At 41.9% G+C, this 21,604-nt stretch overlaps 1 protein-coding gene across 1 annotated transcript; it reads left to right on the plus strand.

The window, feature by feature from the left end:
• Positions 1 to 1,516: 1,516 nt before the first annotated feature.
• On the plus strand, positions 1,517 to 20,346 carry LOC140122769 (fucolectin-like). The gene is made up of 5 exons (XM_072143967.1): positions 1,517 to 1,531; positions 2,931 to 2,989; positions 4,494 to 4,577; positions 10,362 to 10,662; positions 20,092 to 20,346. The coding sequence occupies exons 2-5, from the start codon at positions 2,932 to 2,934 to the stop codon at positions 20,231 to 20,233; spliced, it is 585 nt and encodes a 194-aa protein (XP_072000068.1). The 5' UTR covers positions 1,517 to 1,531; position 2,931; the 3' UTR covers positions 20,234 to 20,346.
• The last annotated feature ends 1,258 nt before the right edge of the window (positions 20,347 to 21,604 follow it).

Below are 21,604 nucleotides of genomic sequence, written 5' to 3' on the forward strand. Positions count from 1 at the left end.
CATCCCTTTCACAGCCTCCAAAGGCTTATCTGCAACTGCTATCCTGAAGGCTCTCCAGAACTCCTATCCTATCTAGCCCAGTGATTCCCAGAAGTTTGCTGGCCCCAATGGAGAAATTTGCAGAGTCCGGATCAAAGATCCTCAACCTGTCCGCCTTTCACCTGGGACCGAGACATTGGTATGGTGCCGAGCCTGCGTGGGTGTTCAAGGTCAAGACTACCAGGCCATGGTAGAACCGCTACCTGTTGATGAAGACCTACCCATTTTGGCAACCAGGAGCCTAGTCACAGTATCACAAGGACAAGTACCTATCAGATTGTTAAATGTGGGAGACTCCCCAGTGGATCTGAGAAGATACCAAGCCGTAGCCACTCTCTTCAGTGTCCATCCTGAAGATCTGGTGGGAACCTCTCTGTCTGCCTCCCAACAGTTGGAGGTGAAGCAAAGTGCTGAAGCTGAGCGTGCCGAGCAATCCTGGTGGCTTGAACTCAATATTGGAGACGGCGATATCACTCCTGCAGACCAAGTACAAGGTGTCCTGGAAGTCGTCATGAAGCAGCACCAGGCCTTCAGCAAACACCCGCTGGACTTGGGGCAGACTACCCTGATCCAGCATACCATCCCTACTGGCTCTCATTCTCCTATCAAGTTGAGGTATCGGACAATTCCTCCAGCCCATTACCAGGAAGTGAAGGAGCTGGTACAAGAAAGGAAGACATCCAATGTTATTCCGGGAGAGTCACACCCTATGGGCTTCCCCACCGGTCCTTGTGAAGAAGGACAGAACCCTTCACTTCTGTGTTGATTATAGGAAGATCAACAATATTACCCACAAGGACACCTATCCGCTGCCTTGAAGTGAGGAATCCCTCATGGCCCTAGGGTCGGCTGCCTACTTCTCCACCCTGGATCTGACCAGTGGCTACTGGCAAGTGGCCATGGTGCCTGAAGATAGGGAGAAGACAGCCTTCACCACCCCAATGAGTCTGTTTGAGTTCAACAACATGCCTTTCGGCCCCAGGCACGTGTAAGCGGTTAATGGAGAGATGTTTCGGTCTTCGGAACTTCAAGACCGTCCTGCTATACTTGGACGACATCATCATCTACTGCAAGACCTACGAAGAGCACCTTCATCATCTGGCTGAAGTATTCCAAATCCTGACCCAGCATGGGTTGTAGGTCAAGCCATCCAAGTGCCATCTGCTACAACCTAGCGTCAAGTACCTAGGGCATGTAGTGAGCGCTGGTAGGATCGTACCATCCGGGACATCAAAAGCTTCGATCGGGGATCGGTCACTCACAGGGGGGTAATAAACCTCCTAACAGATAAGTCCCTCAGATATCAATCTGTTCCCTTATCAGTTTATTTACTGTCAATAAAATATTCTGTATTTTTATTGCTCATTGATAAAGTATTTTCTATTTTCCAGCCAATCACTGGTGATAATTGTGTGGGCTGAGGTCACCCAGGACTATATAAGAGGCTCCCATCACCTCTGGGGATACGGCTGATGAATATTCCTACAGCAAGGTAAGATCTCCCTGATATTAGTTATTAGCACAGGATCTGTATGTTATGGGGGGAGCTGCCGGATGTAGCAGAGTCTGTAACTACAGATGTAGCAGAGCTGGTAGTGCTGGAATATATCCTGTATACATTGTATCACACAGGTGCAGCTATTAGTAGTAACCTGTGCAGTGTCATGTGTAGGGGTCAGGGTAGTGGGGGGCTCTGTACATCACTGCTGGGGGCTCTTATACTGGAAGCTATTTACATACATAAATATATCAACAGAACCAGGTTAAAAGTCTAATTACAGTTCCAGAACCAGGCTTTGCAGATAAATACAACACAAAAACCAAGATAACACTTTACACAATGTCGCAGAGACAGGCTCATAATGACATAATTAACATAATTACTGCACAAGAACCAATCCCACTACATAAATATAGCAGCAGAACCAAGCTCAAAGGGTAATTACAAGACCTGAACCAGACTAAGTATATAAATACAGAACCATATTCAAGCCCAGTACGTAAAACAACAGAAGGAGCTAAGCTCACTACACAATATTATTAACAGAACCAGGCTCAATACATAAATATAGTACAAGTATAATAGCCGTACCAAGCTCAGTATACTAATACAGTGACAGAAGCAAGCCCAGTACATCACAGTAACAGAACCACGATCAGTATATATATATATATATATATATATATATATATATATATATATAGATAACTAATATCATAAATATCACCAGAACCAAGATCAGGCCATACATATAGCAAAAGAACCAGGCTCATTACATACCAGGACTAAACTTTGTACATAAATACAGTACTAGAACCAGGTTGAGTACATGATACAGCACCAGAAGCAGGCTGAGTACATAATACAGCACCAGAACCAGGCTGAGTACATGATACAGCACCAGAACCAGGCTGAGTACATGATACAGCACCAGAAGCAGGCTGAGTACATAATACAGCACCAGAACCAGGCTGAGTACATGATACAGCACCAGAACCAGGCTGAGTACATGATACAGCACCAGAACCTGGCTGAGTACATGATACAGCACCAGAACCAGGCTGAGTACATGATACAGCACCAGAATGACTTGTAATGTACATGTTCCCCAGACCAGCCAGTATTGTATCATTGTAGCAGCGCGGGGGCTATTATATATGACAGGTCCATCTATTAGCGTTACAGCCTCCATTATCAGGACTGATAGTATTACTGGTTCTGTTACCTCCTGGATCAGAGGTGGAATTAGGCGTCACATGATCTGTAGGTGACATTAATGGTGACCAGGATGTAGGAGGGTCTGAGGGATAACATTGTACAAACATTGTAGAAATATAGAGAATATACATAGACCTCGTCTTCTGATATCAGGACATGTTCTCATCTGCAGGATGAAGCTTCTGCTCCTCGTGGTCCTGGTGTGGACGGCGTCTGATGAGGCTTCTGCAGGTTCAGTAACTTCTCTCCTCAGCCGCTTTATAATTATATCCTCCTCTAATATCAGTGATAAGTAAGATATGTGGGAGGAGCGGTGGGAGAGGAGCAGCACAACATCTGGTTTGGAGTCTCTTAGTGGTTGGGTCTTGTCTGGGGTCTCTGTTCTTTGGTCTGGGGTCTCTGTTCTTTGGTCTGGGGTCTCTGTTCTTTGGTCTGGGGTCTCTGTTCTTTGGTCTGGGGTCTCTGTTCTTTGCTCTGGGGTCTCTGATCTTTGGTCTGGGGTCTCTGTTCTTTGGTCTGGGGTCTCTGCTCTTTGGTCTGGGGTCTCTGCTCTTTGGTCTGGGGTCTCTGCTCTTTGCTCTGGGGTCTCTGATCTTTGGTCTGGGGTCTCTGTTCTTTGGTCTGGGGTCTATACTTGTTAAGAACATCTGATCCTGGTTCTCTAATCTGTGGTTTGGTTGGGGGTCGGAGTTTGTACACGATGTCAAATCCTAGGTCTATATTCATTCCTTGGTTTGGGGTCTGGAGTATCTGATCTTGGGTCTTCTTTTATCTATTTTATGTTCTGGCTTGGGGTCTGCATTTATGGTCTCTGCTTTTTTATTTATTTAGGGTGTTTCATCCTGTGTCTCTTTTAGGGATGTGCTCTGGTTCGGGGTCTGTGGTTGTTTAGGGTGTCTGATCCTTAATCTCACTTTATTATGTGCTCTGGTTTTGGTCTTTATTTTCACAGCTGTCTGTTCCTGGATGTACATTTATTTTGTGGTTTTAGGGTCTATATATTTATTTAGGTTTTCTTATCTTGGAATTATTTTTATTCTGTGTTCTGTTTTTTTAGTCTGTATTTGTACAGGGTGTCGGATCGAGGTCTATATTTATTATGTGGTCTTGGGGTCTATATTTGCTTTAGGTCTTGGGTCTCTTTAGTTTAGTAGATCGGCTTTGGGGTCTGTATTTGTTTCTTAATCTCTCTCTTTCTAATCTTTTATATAAGGTGTTTTAATGTCTTCTTTAGTCTTGGATCTGTATTTGTTTAGGTTGTAAGTTTTATTTTGTTGTCTGGTTTAGGGTCTGTGTCTGTTACGATTGTCTGTTCCTGATTCTCTTTGATTCTTAATCTCTTCTCTGGTTTGGGGTCTGTATTTGTACCCGGGGTCCGATCCTGGGTCTATATGTGTTCTGTGATTTCTTTTGTGTAGATTTATTTAGGGCATCTGATATTGTGTCTCCTTTTATTCTTTGATCTGTTTGACGTTTTTATTTGTTGATGGTGTCTGATCCTTAATCTCTATTTATTCCCGGGTCTGGTTTGGGGTCTGTATCTGTTACGATTGTCGGATCTTGGTTCTCTCTTTATTCTGCCATCTGGGGTCTGTTTTAGTTGTGATGTCCATCTAGAATCTGTATCCATCTAATGTTTGGCTGATGGGGTCATTTCCATCCCCTGAGACTGAGGCCATGACCCGTGTAATTCCTGTGTCCATGGATGATGATGTTACTTTATATTTCTCTTTAGATGCAGAAAACGTCAGAGATTTTGAGAAATGTCATCATGACATGAAAAACGCAGAACCGGACCTCAAATCAATCGAACATAAATGTAAGTTACAAATTTTTATGAATATTTTTTTAACCCTCAAAATAAAGTCCTTAAGTCAAACAAGTTGAAGGTGTATTATGTTCTCAGTTTTCATGGTGGTCCAGTGGTCAGGAGAGGAGGGGTCTGTCTGTGGATTAGATGAAAACTCCCCTTCATTTACATCCAGCATTAGGTAAACTGCCTCTTCAGAGACACCTTATGGAGACGGCTACTGAATAAGTCCCGGTCCATATGAATACCTGCACCTATGGGGGGTCTCCACAAGGAGAAAAGTTCCCTCCTAGACCGGTGTAAAATGTGAGAACAGTAAAAGGGTAAAACATGGAGCATGAAAAGGGATAATCATGATAACACTTAGTCCTGATATTTAGAACATATGTCCAGATATATATAAAGTGGTCCAAACTGCCTAAGAGCAGCATCAGTGGGTGTCAGCTGTATGTCACAGCACACACCGCACTGTAGCACCCGTGACCTAAGCCATCTCCAATCGTTCATGTTAGCCCCTTACAAATATGACCGCGGCATGTAAGGGTATCACCCCTAGTGACCAGACCCCCCATGCCACTTACCGGGAGATACATCCCTCTACATCCCCGAGTTCCACCGATTGCCCCGGGGCCACCCGATCAGTCCAGCAGTCAGACCCCTTCTGGGTCTAACTGAACACAGCCTGCACATGCACCTGCACGCTCACACAATACAATACATTAGTAGTGCAGTGTCTTGGACCTAAACCAGTGATCAGAGCATGACGGGTTCAAGTCCAAGTTTGTATAAAGTAAAAGAAAAAAAAGTAAAAAAAAAAGTAAATTTAAAGCATTTTTAAAATAAATAAAAGAAAAGCTCCTAAAATGTCACTTTTCCATACAAATCCTTAATAAAGTAAACAGAATCATTATTATTATGCCGTAAAAATAAAAAAAAGACTGAAATACATTAAGGAAAAGATCATTTTTTAAAACACCCTTTAACCTCTTCCCGCCGAAGCCCTTTTTAGTTTTTGCATTTCCATTTTTCACTCCCCACCTTCAAAAATCAATAACATTTTTATTTTTCCATGTGCGGGGGCTTGTTTTCTGTGTAACAAATTGCACTTCATAGCGATGGTATTTAATATTCCCTGCCATGTACTGGGAAGCGGGAAAAAATTCCAAATGCAGTGAAAACACGCATTTGCACCCTTTGCTTGTGGGCTTGGATTTTAATTTTTACACTGTACGCCCCCAAATGACATGTCTACTTTATTTTTTGGGTCTTTGGTTTAAAATAATTAAAACAAAATGTAAAAAAAATTTGCATTTTCTTGCGCTAATAACTTTTTCATACTTCGGTGTATGGAGTAATTTTCTGTGACTTTTGATGATGTTTTCAAGGCTTATATTTTTAGGACTGTACAGTCTTTTGATCACTTTTTATTGAAGTTTTTTTATTTTTAAAGTGGCAAAAAAAGTGCCATTTTCTACTTTTGGCGCTATTATCCGTTACGGGGTTAAACACGGTGAAAAACCATTATTATATTATTAACGTTATTAATATTTTAGCTTTTTTAAAATATATTTTTCAGACCACCTAGGGTACTTTAACCCTCAGTAGTCTGATTAATGCCACCATATCCTGCCACACTACTGTATATCTGTGTATGGGGATTTTCCCCCTCATTTATTACTAAGTGTGAATCGCACATTGAAATGAATAGGTTAGAACCAGACAGCCACAGGTCTTCGGAAGACCCGCGGCTGTCCCGGCAATCGATCACCGCCCCCCGATGACGTCAATGGCCCATGCGCTGCCATCTTTTTGAAGCCTATGCCGGCGATGGGTGGGTTACCACCCGTGATCTGTGCTAGTACGTCACGTGTCAGTAAGGGGTTAAAAAAATGTTCTAAAATGTGATCAAAAAGTGTTACACACCCCAAAATTACACCGCAAAAAAAGAACAACTCTTCTCACAGAAAATAAGCCCTTAACCAGATTTTTCAGCTAAAACATAAAAAAAAAAAAAAATGAAACAATTGCGGTTATAAATTAGCTTTTATTCCGTAAAATTATGAAAAATGTAAAAAGCCTCGTGAATGAGGTATTTCTATAATAAAATAGAATAAAAGTGGCACATTATTTTTATGGTATGGCGAATGAACAAAAAAAAGAAAAAAAACTGAAAAAATGGCTCCTCCTTCCATTCTGTGCCCGGCCGGGGGCCCATACAGCGGAGGGGGGGGGGGGTTATTTTGTATTGAAGGTTATTCAAGGATTTTAGCAAAATACAAATAACGAACCAAATACCAAATACTAGATTGTAAGTAACAAGTACAATAAGTGCAGGTGGACAATTGCAGGAATTATTCAGCCTGGAAATTACAGTAAATCTCTAAAAGCAGCGACAGCCCAAACAGCAGTCACCACCACATATGGGGGATCGGCACTCGGGACAAATTGTGCATCAAACTTTGTGAAGCTTTTTGTCTTTTAATCTATTGTGAACGTTTTTTTTATTATTTTTTTATTAGCAAAATAGAAAAAGACTAATACAGATCACATGACCCTCCCCCCCCCATCTATGGTGAATGTTTAATATTCTGCCCAAAATGAATGTATTGTCCAAAAGAATTACAATTTCTATGTCGCACCTCCATTTTGCTTTAACTCCTCTAAAAACACCTGAAGGGTTAACAAACTTCTTGTGTTTATTCTTATATGTTGAGGGGTGTAGTCTCTATAACGGGGGCATTTTTTTTTTTTATTATTTAATTATTATTATTATTATTTAATTTTATTATTTTTTTTTATTCTCAAAGTCAATTGATAGTTGAGTAGGTCCCTATAAATACAGGTTTTGGTGATTTTACTGAAAATTTCGAAAAATGGCATCAAAATTCGAAGCCTCATAACATTCTAGAAAAATAATTGGATGCTTAAAAAACCCTCCAACATAAAGCACATATGTGGCATTAATAGCGTTAATTTGGGTGTTATGTCTATCTGCTTCAAAAGGACAGAATTTTGAACTTTTTAAAATATTTCAGTTTTTTTTTTTCACACAAAATATATCATCCAAATATTTAAACTACTCTGAAGTAAAATGTAACATTAAGAAAACAATTAAAAAATCTGCCGGCTATGTTAAAATGTTTCAAAGCTACAACCACCCGCACAGATGAGGAGCTAAGTCAGTGTCATAGAATATAAAGTAAAGTACATGTCATGTGGTTATGTGCTGCACGTCATCAATGGACTTATGTGCAATGTCCTGCATATACTGATATATCATAGTAGCTTCGTCTCATGTATCACCTATCAGAACGCAGAGATTCGGCTTGTAGTGCAGTATAACTCTATTGAAGCCTTTAGGCCCCTTCCACACTAGCATTTTTCACGCGCGAGTTCTGCGCGTGCTTTTGACGCGCAGAACTTGCATTGCACTCTGTCCCATTGTTTCCAATGGGTCTTTCCTCATTTGCGTTGTTTTGCACGCGCGTGCTTGCGTTTGTTTTGACGCGCGTCAAAATCGCAGCATGCTCTACTTTTGCGTTTCATGCGCGTTTTTCCCGCCCCATTCAAGTCTATGGAGACGCATCAAAAATGCATTGCACTCGCAAGCATTGCAAGTGCAATGCGAGTGCAATGCGTTTTAAATGTATGGGTTGCTAGGTGACAAGAATAATTCCCCTGCTCGAGATCGAGGATTTAATTAAAAAAACACAGTGAAGAACAGTGAAGAATAGAATAAAAACAGTGAACACAGTGAAGAATAGATTACAGATGTTCGGCACATCTGCTTACTTGTCGGGAGATCCGCGCGGAACGGTGCGAACAAAATAGTATGTGAAGAACATTATATATGTGTGTGAAGAACACATTGCAGATGTTTCCATACATCTGCAATGTCTTCTTCACACATATATATTGTTCTTCACATGCTATTTTGTTCGCACCGTTCCGCGCGGATCTCCCGACAAGTAAGCAGATGTGCCGAACATCTGTAATCTATTCTTCACTGTGTTCACTGTTTTTATTCTATTCTTCACTGTTCTTCACATCTGGTAACTTGTCGGGAGATAATATACGCGCGGAACAGTGAAGAATAGATTGTAGATGTTTGCATACATCTGCTAACTTATCAGAAGACATTCTTTTTCAATTAAATAAAACATTTTATTCCCGAACCATGGGCCCTTTGAAAAAGTCCCATTGACTTAAAAAAACGCGCGTGAAAAACGCACCGAAAACGCAAAAAAACGCGAACAACACGCGCGTGAAAAACGCAAAAACGCTAATGACTCCAAGGAAAAATGGAACAAAAACGCAGCCAAAAACGTCAGTTTTTCACGCATTGCACCCTGACGTGAAATGCAACGCAAGTGTGGAAGGGGCCTTAGTGATAGAAAATCCTCTCATAGACAGCAGGAGAGTCTGTGGTCACCGGTCATGATCCTGCCTCCCGAGTATAATGGTTAACGGATCCCATCACTGACAAAGTGACATATAATAATGCTCAATCATATAATAATAATAGAACATGAGAGTGACCCTGCAGTCAGGTTACAGGTGAGTCTTGGTGCGGTTGTGCTTGTGGCTAGTTCCTGCTCTTGGATCACTCAGTACAAGAACAGAAAGCATCAAAAATTACAGAATCCTGGAATAGAAATGTTATCAGGTAAAAAAAAAAATTCTGAGCCGACCCAAACACTATAAGGAACATCTAAATTTACAAAAGGTTAAAAGTTCAAAAGTAAATTAACCACAGAAACACAGAGGTTAATATACAGTTAGGTCCATAAGTATTCGGACAGAATCACCACCTTTCTAATTTTGGTTCTGTACCACAAAGAATTTTAAACAAGTAAATTACGATGAAGTTAAAGTTCAGATTTTCAGATTTCAATTTTTTATTTTTTGTGGCCTTTCTGTCTGATGTTAGTCTTTTATTAGTGGAATGAGGTTCCATTGGATCAGGGAGTTTTGGCCTTATAAGAGTTTTCCACTTTAATAAACTCCTGGGTTTTTGGAGAGCAAAAACTCCCAAATGTAAGCAACGCACCCCCAAACCAACACCAGATCTCTAATTTGCTTAATTGATCAGACATAATGAAGGAATTGCCCTCACCTGCCCCTGGAACAGCCTTGGGATCAATTGTCCAATTACTTTTGATCTCTTCAAAAACAAGATGTCACATGGAAGGAGATGAAACTCCTAAACCCTTCAAGGAAATCTACCAGCAGGATCAAAGATTGTAAACCAAGTACACTGACATACTGGGGTGTGCACCCACTTTTGTTTTAGCTTCTTATGCCCTTGTTTTTACTAATAAAAGGCTTTGAAAATATGCAAATGAGTCTGAGGGGCTCCAGACTCCATTAAAACCTATAGAGCCTGGGGCCCCTCAGGCTCATTTGCATCATTTTAAAATCCTTTTTTTTGTAATCAGAAGCTAAAAGAAGAGCAAATCCTGGGGGGGGGGGCACACACCAGCATGTCAGTGTGTTTGGTTTACAATCCTTCATCCTGGTGGTAGATGTCCTTTAAATGAACTTTATCGTGTATTCCCACAAATCAGAGCAGAAAGTCTGGAATTTATGTCCATGTCCCTTATATAACAATAACTTGAATATATATATTTTTAAACAGGTAAAAAATAGATCTGTGTTAGTGTCCAAATAGTTATGGACCTATCTGTACACCTCTATATAGCCCTATAGAGGACACAGCGATGGTCCAGGATTCATGATGTTGTTCATCCATCTCTATGTATAACTGATGAAGTGTCTCCTCTTCCTTGATAGATAAGAATCTCGCTCTTCATGGTAAAGCCACAATGTCATCCATTTATCAGGATTCCAATTGGGGCTATTTGGGAATGGCCATAAATGGAATAGATGGAAACCCGGACACCGACTATTATCACGGATCGTGTTTTCACACAAACACAGAAATGTCTCCCTGGTGGAGGGTGGACCTGCTAGAGTCCTACAGAATAAGTTACATAACCATCACTAACAGAGGCGACTGCTGTGGGGACAGGATTAGTGGTGCAGAAATCCTTGTCGGAGACTCTTTGACCAACAATGGGAATAGCAATCCAAGGTGAGCCTCAGCCCTTAGTGCTGTCCGGGTCTTGTTAAAAAAATGCATCTTATTGTTATTCACTATTATCTAATCCACTAATTATTACAAAGGGATGAGTCCAATTAGCTGCACCAGAATTATTCACAGTCCTTCTCATGGTTCATTGAAGAACGGGAAGTGCAAGTCAAGGTCCTTTAACGCCTTAACACAATAAGACATACATGGACATCGGGAAATGCTGTCCGTTGGTGCATCTGGAAATACATGTACATCTCCGAGGCAGGGCCTGTGTTTTATACTCGCAAACCCCGCCTATTTAGCCCCATAGAAGCCACGGTCATGGTGACCGTGGCATCGATGCTGCAGTGCCGAATACTCACACGTAGGTGCCGCCCTCTTCCGTGGAAGCCCTGAGATCCTATGAAGCACCTGTTAAATTGTGCTTTCAGTGGGCCACATGTATCACTCTTTCTTTCTGTTGTTTTTGCGCCTTTTCATTCAGGCGCACCATTTTTGCGACATTTTTGCAACTAAACGCCAAACTAGCCACGCAGCAAAAATAACCACATTTCCCTCATTTATCCTAGCAATCCAGATGTTTTGTTGCGCCTAATGATATTCATCACTTGCAACGTTTTCATTTAAGCGCAAAAACAGGCGCAAAAACACTCCAGCCCGAAGGTGTCGTTAACTGAGAAGAAAGCACTGAGCCCCTTTGCAGAACAGCTCATTTCTAGCAGCAGAGCTCAGCCAGACACTGCAGACACTAGTACAGATAATACACACACTACATACACTGCAGACACTAGTACAGATAATACAGACATTACAGACACTGCAGACACTAGTACAGATAATACACACACTACATACACTGCAGACACTAGTACAGATAATACAGACATTACATACACTGCAGACACTAGTACAGATAATACAGACATTACATACACTGCAGACACTAGTACAGATAATACAGACATTACATACACTGCAGACACTAGTACAGATAATACACACATTACATACACTGCAGACACTAGTACAGATAATACACTCACTACATACACTGCAGACACTAGTACAGATAATACAGACATTACATACACTGCAGACACTAGTACAGATAATACAGACATTACATACACTACAGACACTAGTACAGATAATACATACACTACATACACTGCAGACACTAGTACAGATAATACAGACACTACATACACTGCAGACACTAGTACAGATAATACACACACTACATACACTACAGACACTAGTACAGATAATACACACATTACATACACTGCAGACACTAGTACAGATAATACATACACTACATACACTGCAGACACTAGTACAGATAATACCCACATTACATACACTACAGACACTAGTACAGATAATACACACATTACATACACTGCAGACAATAGTACAGATAATACACACACTACATACACTGCAGACACTAGTACAGATAATACAGACATTACATACACTGCAGACACTAGTACAGATAATACACACATTACATACACTGCAGACACTAGTACAGATAATACACTCACTACATACACTGCAGACACTAGTACAGATAATACACACATTACATACACTGCAGACACTAGTACAGATAATACAGACATTACATACACTACAGACACTAGTACAGATAATACATACACTACATACACTGCAGACACTAGTACAGATAATACAGACACTACATACACTGCAGACACTAGTACAGATAATACACACACTACATACACTACAGACACTAGTACAGATAATACACACATTACATACACTGCAGACACTAGTACAGATAATACATACACTACATACACTGCAGACACTAGTACAGATAATACCCACATTACATACACTACAGACACTAGTACAGATAATACACACACTACATACACTGCAGACACTAGTACAGATAATACACACACTGCAGACACTAGTACAGATAATACAGACATTACATACACTACAGACTTTAGTACATATAATACAGACATTACATACACTACAGACACTAGTACAGATAATACACACATTACATACACTGCAGACAATAGTACAGATAATACACACACTACATACACTGCAGACACTAGTACAGATAATACAGACACTACATACACTGCAGACACTAGTACAGATAATACAGACATTACATACACTATAGACACTAGTACAGATAATACATACACTACAGACACTGCAGACACTAGTACAGATAATACAGACATCACATACACTGCAGACAGTAGTACAGATAATACACACATTACATACACTGCAGACACTAGTACAGATAATACACACATTACATACACTGCAGACACTAGTACAGATAATACATACATTACATACACTGCAGACACTAGTACAGATAATACAGACATTACATACACTGCAGAAACTATAACATATAATACACACATTACATACACTGCAGACAGTAGTACAGATAATACAGACATCACATACACTGCAGACACTAGTACAGATAATACAGACATTACATACACTGCAGAAACTATAACATATAATACAGACATTACATACACTGCAGACACTAGTACAGATAATACAGACATTACATACACTGCAGACACTAGTACATATAATTCACACATTACATACACTGCAGACACTGGTACAGATAATACAGACATTACATACACTGCAGACACTAGTACAGATAATACAGACATTACATACACCGCAGACACTAGTACATATAATACAGACATTACATACACCGCAGACACTAGTACAGATATTACAGACATTACATACACTGCAGACACTAGTACAGATAATACAGACATTACATACACTGCAGACACTAGTACAGATAATACAGACATTACATACACTGCAGACACTAGTACAGATAATACAGACATTACATACACTGCAGACACTAGTACAGATAATACAGACATTACATACACTGCAGACACTAGAACAGATAATACACACATTACATACACTGCAGACACTAGTACAGATAATACAGACATTACATACACTACAGACACTAGTACAGATAATACAGACATTACATACACTGCAGACACTAGTACAGATAATACAGACATTACATACACTGCAGAAACTATAACATATAATACAGACATTACATACACTGCAGACACTAGAACAGATAATACAGACATTACATACACTGCAGACACTAGTACAGATAATACACACATTACATACACTGCAGACACTAGTACAGATAATACAGACACTACACACACTGCACACACTAGAACAGATAATACAGACACTACAGACAGGAGCTGCAGACACTAGAACAGTGATGGCTAACCTTTTAGAGACCGAGTGCCCAAACTACAACCAAAATCCACTTATTTACCATGAAGTGCCAACATGGCATTTCGAGCAGTAACTTCTGAACATCATTCAATTGTATTGGCTCTCCTAAGGGCACCAATGCAGTTGAAAGAAGGTGGGCAAATAAGTTCAGACCATCATTGTAACTTCTCTCCAGGAGGAATGGTGGGCCCCTCCGGATGACTTCCAAATACAATCCAGTTTCAAACAGCCAATGAATTGACGCTTTAAAATAACGCTGAGAGCAGCATCCCTTAAAGAGGACTTTTCACCACCTCACTTATATGGAGATTAGCATGGGGCTGTAGGGGCTGCTACACAGATTCACGGGCACTTAGAATTTTCCTTCTAGCCCCCACGGTTGCAGAGTTATTAGTTCCAAGATGTGACCATTATAATCTGTGTTTGGTCAGAGAGGAGGAGCTGGGGCTGGAGCTGGGGGCGTGTCTTATGTTAATCTTCTCTCATACTGTCAGTGGAGAGAGATAATTTCTCTGTGTATCTAAAGGCCTCATAAATGTGATGCAAACGCTGTGTAAATGCAACCGCAAGCAAAACTGACAAAACATTGTGATTATGTTAACACAACGTCAGAAACTGGGAATGATATCTCCGCAACCGTGGGGGCTAGAAGATAAATTCAAAGTGCCCCTGAATCTGTGTAGCCGCCCCTACAGGATGGTATCATAATCACTACATGTGTGAGGTGGTGAAAGGTCCTATTTAAGTTGCTTGGGACTGCAGAAAGATTTGGTGGATTTGGTCCTGTTTGGTGAAATTGGGGCGATGGCCTGAGTGCCCACAGAAAGGGCTCTGAGTGCCGTCTCTGGCACCTGTGCCATAGGTTCGCCATCACTGCACTAGAACATATAATACAGACATGAGATACTCTTCAGACACTAGAACATGTAATACAGACATTAGATACTCTGCAGACACTAGTACAGATAATACAGACATGAGATACTCTTCAGACACTAGAACAGTGATGGCGAACCTTTTAGAGCCTGAGTGCCCAAACTTCAACCAAAAGCCACTTATTTATTGCAAAGTGGCAGCGCAGCAATTTAAGCAGTAATTTATTTCTCCTTGTTCTTTGACAACTTTCAATCGTTCAGCCTCCTAAGGACACCAACGCAGTTGAAAGGAGGAGGGCAAATTTGCCTATCATTGTAGGAAGATTCTATAGGAAGATTCTTTGAGTCCTGTCTGGTGAACTTCATGCTGGGGTGATGGCCAGGGTGCCCACAGAGAGGGCTCCGAGTGCCACATCTGGCACCAGTGCCATAGGTTCGCCACCACTGCACTAGAACATGTAATACAGACATTAGATACTCTGCAGACACTAGAACATATAATACGGACATGAGATACTCTGCAGACAGGAGCTGCAGACTCTATTTACAGTTCATCACCTTCTATTTACAAAACATTCTGCAGAATCCTGAGCTCAGAGCAAGAGCTGAGAACTTTTCAGAATGTTGCAGATACTACAGACAAGTGTCCCCCATGTAATTCTGCACAGTATCACCAGTGTGTCTGAGGGGAATACTGTGCAGAATTACAGGGGTGCAGCAGGAGACCAGCACTGGGGGATCCCCTCCAGGAGAAGCCCCTGCTGAGGAGGTCACTGGGTGCTGGGTGTCACACACCTGGGTGCTGCTGAGGAGGTCACTGGGTGCAGGGTGTCACACACCTGGGTGCTGCTGTGGGTGTTATCTTCATTCTGGGCTGTGGGAGAAGCAGAGAGGAGCTTGTAGCAGGATCACATGTAACTGCCTGAATCTAACATTGTGCCTAAACTGCGCCAAAATTGCGCCTAAACTGTGTTAAAGTAAAGTGATTAATAAGAGGCAGAAAATATACTTATCACAGATGGTTGTAGCTTGTGATTATTCTGGAAAACAGTGCGCCAGAATGTAGGCGCAACTACTACACTTAGGCGCACAAAAGTGATAAATGTGGCCCAGTATTTTTAGTATTTTAGTACTTTTAGTATTGCAGTATATAACACTGAACAAGTGATCAAATGATCACATCTTCATGTCCCACCCTGGGGGGTGAAGGTCCAAAATAATTATAAATGGTAAATTCCACCTCCATTTTGTTTTGACCCCTGTAAAAAACGTAAAGAGTACACAAACTTCTTAAAGTTGGTTTCTCTTACATTGAGGGGTGTAGTTTCTATATTGGGGTCATATAGGGGGTTTTACCCTCTCAAAGTCACTTCAAATCTGAGCAGGTGCCTGTAAAAAAGGTTTCTCGATTTTCATAAAAATGTGAAAAATTGTACCCACAATTCTAAGCTGCATAACATCCTAGAAAAATGAGAGGATGCATAAAAACCCAGACCGACAAAAAGCGGACCTTCGGGAAATGTTAGTTATAAAGTTATTCGGATGCTATGGTTAATTGCCTAAACGGAAAACATTTAGAACTTTTAAATTTGAGAATTTTTCCACATTTTTGACAAATTTCCAACTTTTTAGAATTAAACAGAAAAGAAATCATCCAAATTTTCCCCTACTTTGAAGTACAATGTGTGACGATAAAACAATCTCCAAATTACCTGGATATGTTAAAGCAGGGGTCCCCAAACTTTTTACATAGGGGGCCGTTCACTGTCCCTCTCAGACTGTTGAAGGGCCGGACTGAAGTTTAAAATAAAAAAAAATATATAAGAAATTCCTTGAAAACACAGCGCTAGGTGTACATGTGACAGCATCCGTAATACCCCTTTGTGAACTGTTTTATCTATTGGTCCAATTAATGAATCAATTGGGTCAATTAATTATTAAATATGCTGCTCTGCCCCCCCCCCCCATTAAATACTAGACTGCCCGTCATAATTAATTATTTCCTATGCTGCCCCTCATAATTAATTATTCCCTATGCTGCCCCTCCATTATTATTTTCTCTAATGCCCCATAATTCATTACTTTGTATATTGGGGTCGCCACACTCTTTCTACTGCTGTTTTTTAAAAAAAAAAATTTTAAAAACCTGTACTTATCTCTGGCTCCCGCGTCTTCTTTCTTCTTCCTGCGGCCGGGCAGAAAGGGGTGCGCGGCCGCGCATCCAAGTTCAAGGAGCGATGTGCGCCGGGGTTGTCTTCCGGCCACATCGCTCCAGTAGTAGTGCTCGAGCAGCCGATTCTGGCCGCATTGGGCACTATAGAGTGACGGGCAGGAGCTTCCTGTCCGGACAGACGGTGGCCCCTGCCCGACCGCCGAAGCCCGCAGCCTAATCATTGACACTATTGTCAATGCCAGCGCCGAGCCCCGGATTCGGATTTATCATTTGGGGGCACCCGGGCGCTGGATGGGGGCCGGATAGAAACGGTCCGCGGGCCGTAGTTTGGGGACCCCTGTGTTAAAGCATTTGAAGATTATAACCACGTATAGTGACATAAGGCAATTTTAAAATATTATACTGTATATAATACATTAGTAATAACAAACTCCAAAGATGTATTTTCCCCACCAATCACTGACTGTATAAAATACTGAGTTATCATAGAACAGACAAGTCATAGATCAAAATTTGTGGCCTATTGAGCCAAACATTATTAAAATGTATTAAGGTAACGCCAAATAAATAGCTGAAATATAAAAACATAGATTTTTTTAGCTTTTAATATAACGTGCTGTTAAAGCCATTTACGAAAAATGTAATTTCGCCTGAAAAATTATGCTGCAAAAATCTCTTTGTTAGCCCAAAAAATAAAAAGTCAGAGCCATTAAAAGAACACAAAAAAGGACAAATTCCGCCTGATCCTGAACATACAAATCACTGGGGAGGATTTATCACCTTATTGTCCAGCTTTATGTGTGCCTGAAAACAGGAATACAAGCTGTGATAATTGCACAATTAGTGGCTACTTTCCCCGCTGTGCACCAGTTGGGTGTGGAGGGGGCGGGGATGCGCTGTGTGGTGGGAAGGTGTGGGGCGTGGCCTGTGCCTGTGCTCCGCCTATGTACTACTATTCTACACCAGACGTCAGACCGGGCACAGAAGAGCCGCAGCAGAATCAGGGAACTGTGCAGCCGGCAGCCTGGATTTATCGGGAAGCCAAAGGCTCCTGATAAATCATCCGAGAGCTATAGGGGCGGTGCCAGCAATTAGCCCCACCTACGATCAATGTGCCCCTATGTCTCTATTTTCTCAAGTGAGGTAAAACAGTCTCAGCTGAGAAAGAAGAAGAAAAGAGACAACTTGGTGACAAATTCCCTTTATTGTGAGCATGAACTGGTGAAAGGAAACTTATCCAAGCGATTTGGGACATTAAAACCCCCTACAGGTCCTTATGTCCGATCCTTCTGTGTGATGGTTTAGTGCGCCATATCACCTGGAGGAATTTTTATTGTCACTCAAAAACAAACAAGTTATACTCACCTTGTCCCTCGTTCTCTTTGGTGCCTGCGTGGTCCAGCGTTTGAGGCTGATGTAGTACACCCAGGCTTCACAGGACAAGGTATGTACAGCGCATGCGCAGTGAAGCCAGGTTATAATCTCGGCTTCACTTGATGCAACCAGCTCAGGAATTCTGGGTCGGATGTGCCTCATCGGACTCCCAATTAGTTCACTACATAAGTTTATTATTTAAATTTTTGCACCCCCATCAATCAGGGTCAATTTTAGACTCTAAATCACATGTCCATAACTATTTGTAGTTGGTTTAGGGTCCTAAATGGATCTATCAGGTCTTTCTAAAGAACTTACACAAATGTGAGCCAGATCACAAAGCCAAGGAGGAGGTTGGTGATAGACATTTCCTCCTCCGGATGTATAACAGTAATAGCAGAGCAGAGAGCGATAGCCTGGTATATACACTCACCGGCCACTGTATTAGGTACACCTGTCCAACTGCTCGTTAACACTTAATTTCTAATCAGCCAATCACATGGCGGCAACTCAGTGCATTTAGGTATGTAGACATGGTCAAGACAATCTCCTGCAGTTCAAACCGAGCATCAGTATGGGGAAGAAAGGTGATTTGAGGCCTTTGAACGTGGCATGGTTGTTGGTGCCAGAAGGGCTGGTCTGAGTATTTCAGAAACTGCTGATCTACTGGGATTTTCACGCACAACCATCTCTAGGGTTTACAGAGAATGGTCCGAAAAAGAAAAAACATCCAGTGAGTGGCAGTTCTGTGGGCGGAAATGCCTTGTTGATGCCAGAGGTCAGAGGAGAATGGGCAGACTGGTTCGAGCTGATAGAAAGGCAACAGTGACTCAAATCGCCACCCGTTACAAACAAGGTAGGCAGAAGAGCATCTCTGAACGCACAGTACGTCCAACTTTGAGGCAGATGGGCTACAGCAGCAGAAGACCACACCGGGTGCCACTCCTTTCAGCTAAGAACAGGAAACTGAGGCTACAATTTGCACAAGCTCATCGAAATTGGACAGTAGAAGATTGGAAAAACGTTGCCTGGTCTGATGAGTCTCTATTTCTGCTGCGACATTCGGATGGTAGGGTCAGAATTTGGCGTCAACAACATGAAAGCATGGATCCATCCTGCCTTGTATCAGCGGCTCAGGCTGGTGGTGGTGGTGTCATGGTGTCTTTGGGCCCCTTGGTACAACGCCACAGCCTACCTGAGTATTGTTGCTGACCATGTCCATCCCTTTATGAGCACAATGTACCCTGTAACATCTGATGGCTACTTTCAGCAGGATAATGCGCCATGTCATAAAGCTGGAATCATCTCAGACTGGTTTCTTGAACATGACAATGAGGTCACTGGACACAAATGGCCTCCACAGTCACCAGATCTCAATCCAATAGAGCATCTTTGGGATGTGGTGGAACGGGAGATTCGCATCATGGATGTGCAGCCGACAAATCTGCGGCAACTGTGTGATGCCATCATGTCAATATGGAGCGAAATCTCTGAGGAGCTTCCAGCACCTTGTTGTATCTATGCCACGAAGAATTGAGGCAGTTCTGAAGGCAAAAGGGGGTCCAACCCATTACTAGCATGGTGTACCTAATAAAGTGGCCGGTGAGTGTATATGTATATATGTGTGATATGAACACTTACCTATCATTCTTTCTGTCACAGTTGTGTGCGGGTGTCTTCAATCTCAGCTGGAGTGACTCAGACTTATTATTGCGGAAAAATGGTCGGGAGATACGTCAATATCGTTTTGAAAGGAAAGCAGCAATGTCTCCACCTGTGTGAGGTTCAGGTCTATGGAGACTGATCACAGGAGCTTATAATCTGATGATAAAATAATGACAGCAATATAGTAACAATCCCAATAATCACTGCACATATAACCGCAAGATATCATGAAATAAAAGCTTCCGCACATTCTCCGCCTGGTGTGTCATTTTTCCTGGGATTTCACCTTCCGGGGTCCTGCTGGAGAGGTGATGTAGAGGGTCTTATAGGTCAGACTTTGCCCCCCTCCCCCTCATCCATAAAATACTATCTGGCCGCGACCCAGGAACACTCAGTCGTGGCCCACGGCCAGTGAATGTGCACGGTAAAAAAAAAAAACCTAATATCCTCTCCGTCGGCTTCTTCTCCCCGCGGCTCTGTCTGCTTTCTGGCCTCAGAGCACAAATCATGACGTCAAGCGGTGTCACTGCCGGGTGACATCATAGTGGCGCTTGCGGGCTGAGAAGAAGAAGGAGCCGCAGGGAGAAGAAGCCGAAGGTGATGATATCATGTTTATTTTTAAGGGGCCCTTCTATGGACATTACATTAAAGGGGGAGGGGCGAGGGGACTCTGCAGGGGACATTCCATTACAGGGGGACTCTGCAGGGGACATTCCATTACAGGGGGACTCTGCAGGGGACATTCCATTACAGGGGGGCTCTGCAGGGGACATTCCATTACAGGGGGGCTCTGCAGGGGACATAGCATTTAAGGGGAGGACTCTGCAGGCGACATTTGATTAAATAGGAGACTCTGCAGTGGACATTACATTAAGGGCGGGCTCTGCCCTGGACATAACATTAAAGGGGACTCTTCTGTGGACATTACATTAATGATAGGAAAGTTTTTCCTCTGACCGGAGCTCCAGAATTTTCAACTACTTCGCTTTCTTTCAATAAAATATTCCAGCATTTTTCAATGCTGTGATTTTCTGCACAGACTAACATAAGACGAAAGATCCTCCAACAAGAATAGACCACCAATCACCACAGCCGATCGCTGGATGAGATACACACACGGATGGGGTAGTATGTCTGTACAATTGGGATTTATTTATGTAAAATGTACTCACAAAACACTTGATAAAAATGCGCATATAAAATCATAAAACAGGACGCCAGCTTCACATGTCCGCCCGACCCTGGGTTTCGCCAACCTCGGCTTCTTCTGGGGCGTTGCTGGCGTCTAATCTTAGTCCCTTTTTTCATATCCTCCTCCTTTTCCATGGGTTACATATCGTAGTAAATCCTCCGAATACATTATCTGTCATTAATCTAATATCACCATGAACATAGTAGAATTGTCAAAAAACTCCAAAACTATAATTAGATAAACAGAATTCATAGATATATTCCTAGAGTTTGAATTATAAACTCATTCATAAGATCACATAGTTACCTCCCCCTTATT

Source organism: Engystomops pustulosus, chromosome 3, assembly GCF_040894005.1.
Source record: "Engystomops pustulosus chromosome 3, aEngPut4.maternal, whole genome shotgun sequence".
NCBI lineage: Eukaryota > Metazoa > Chordata > Amphibia > Anura > Leptodactylidae > Engystomops > Engystomops pustulosus.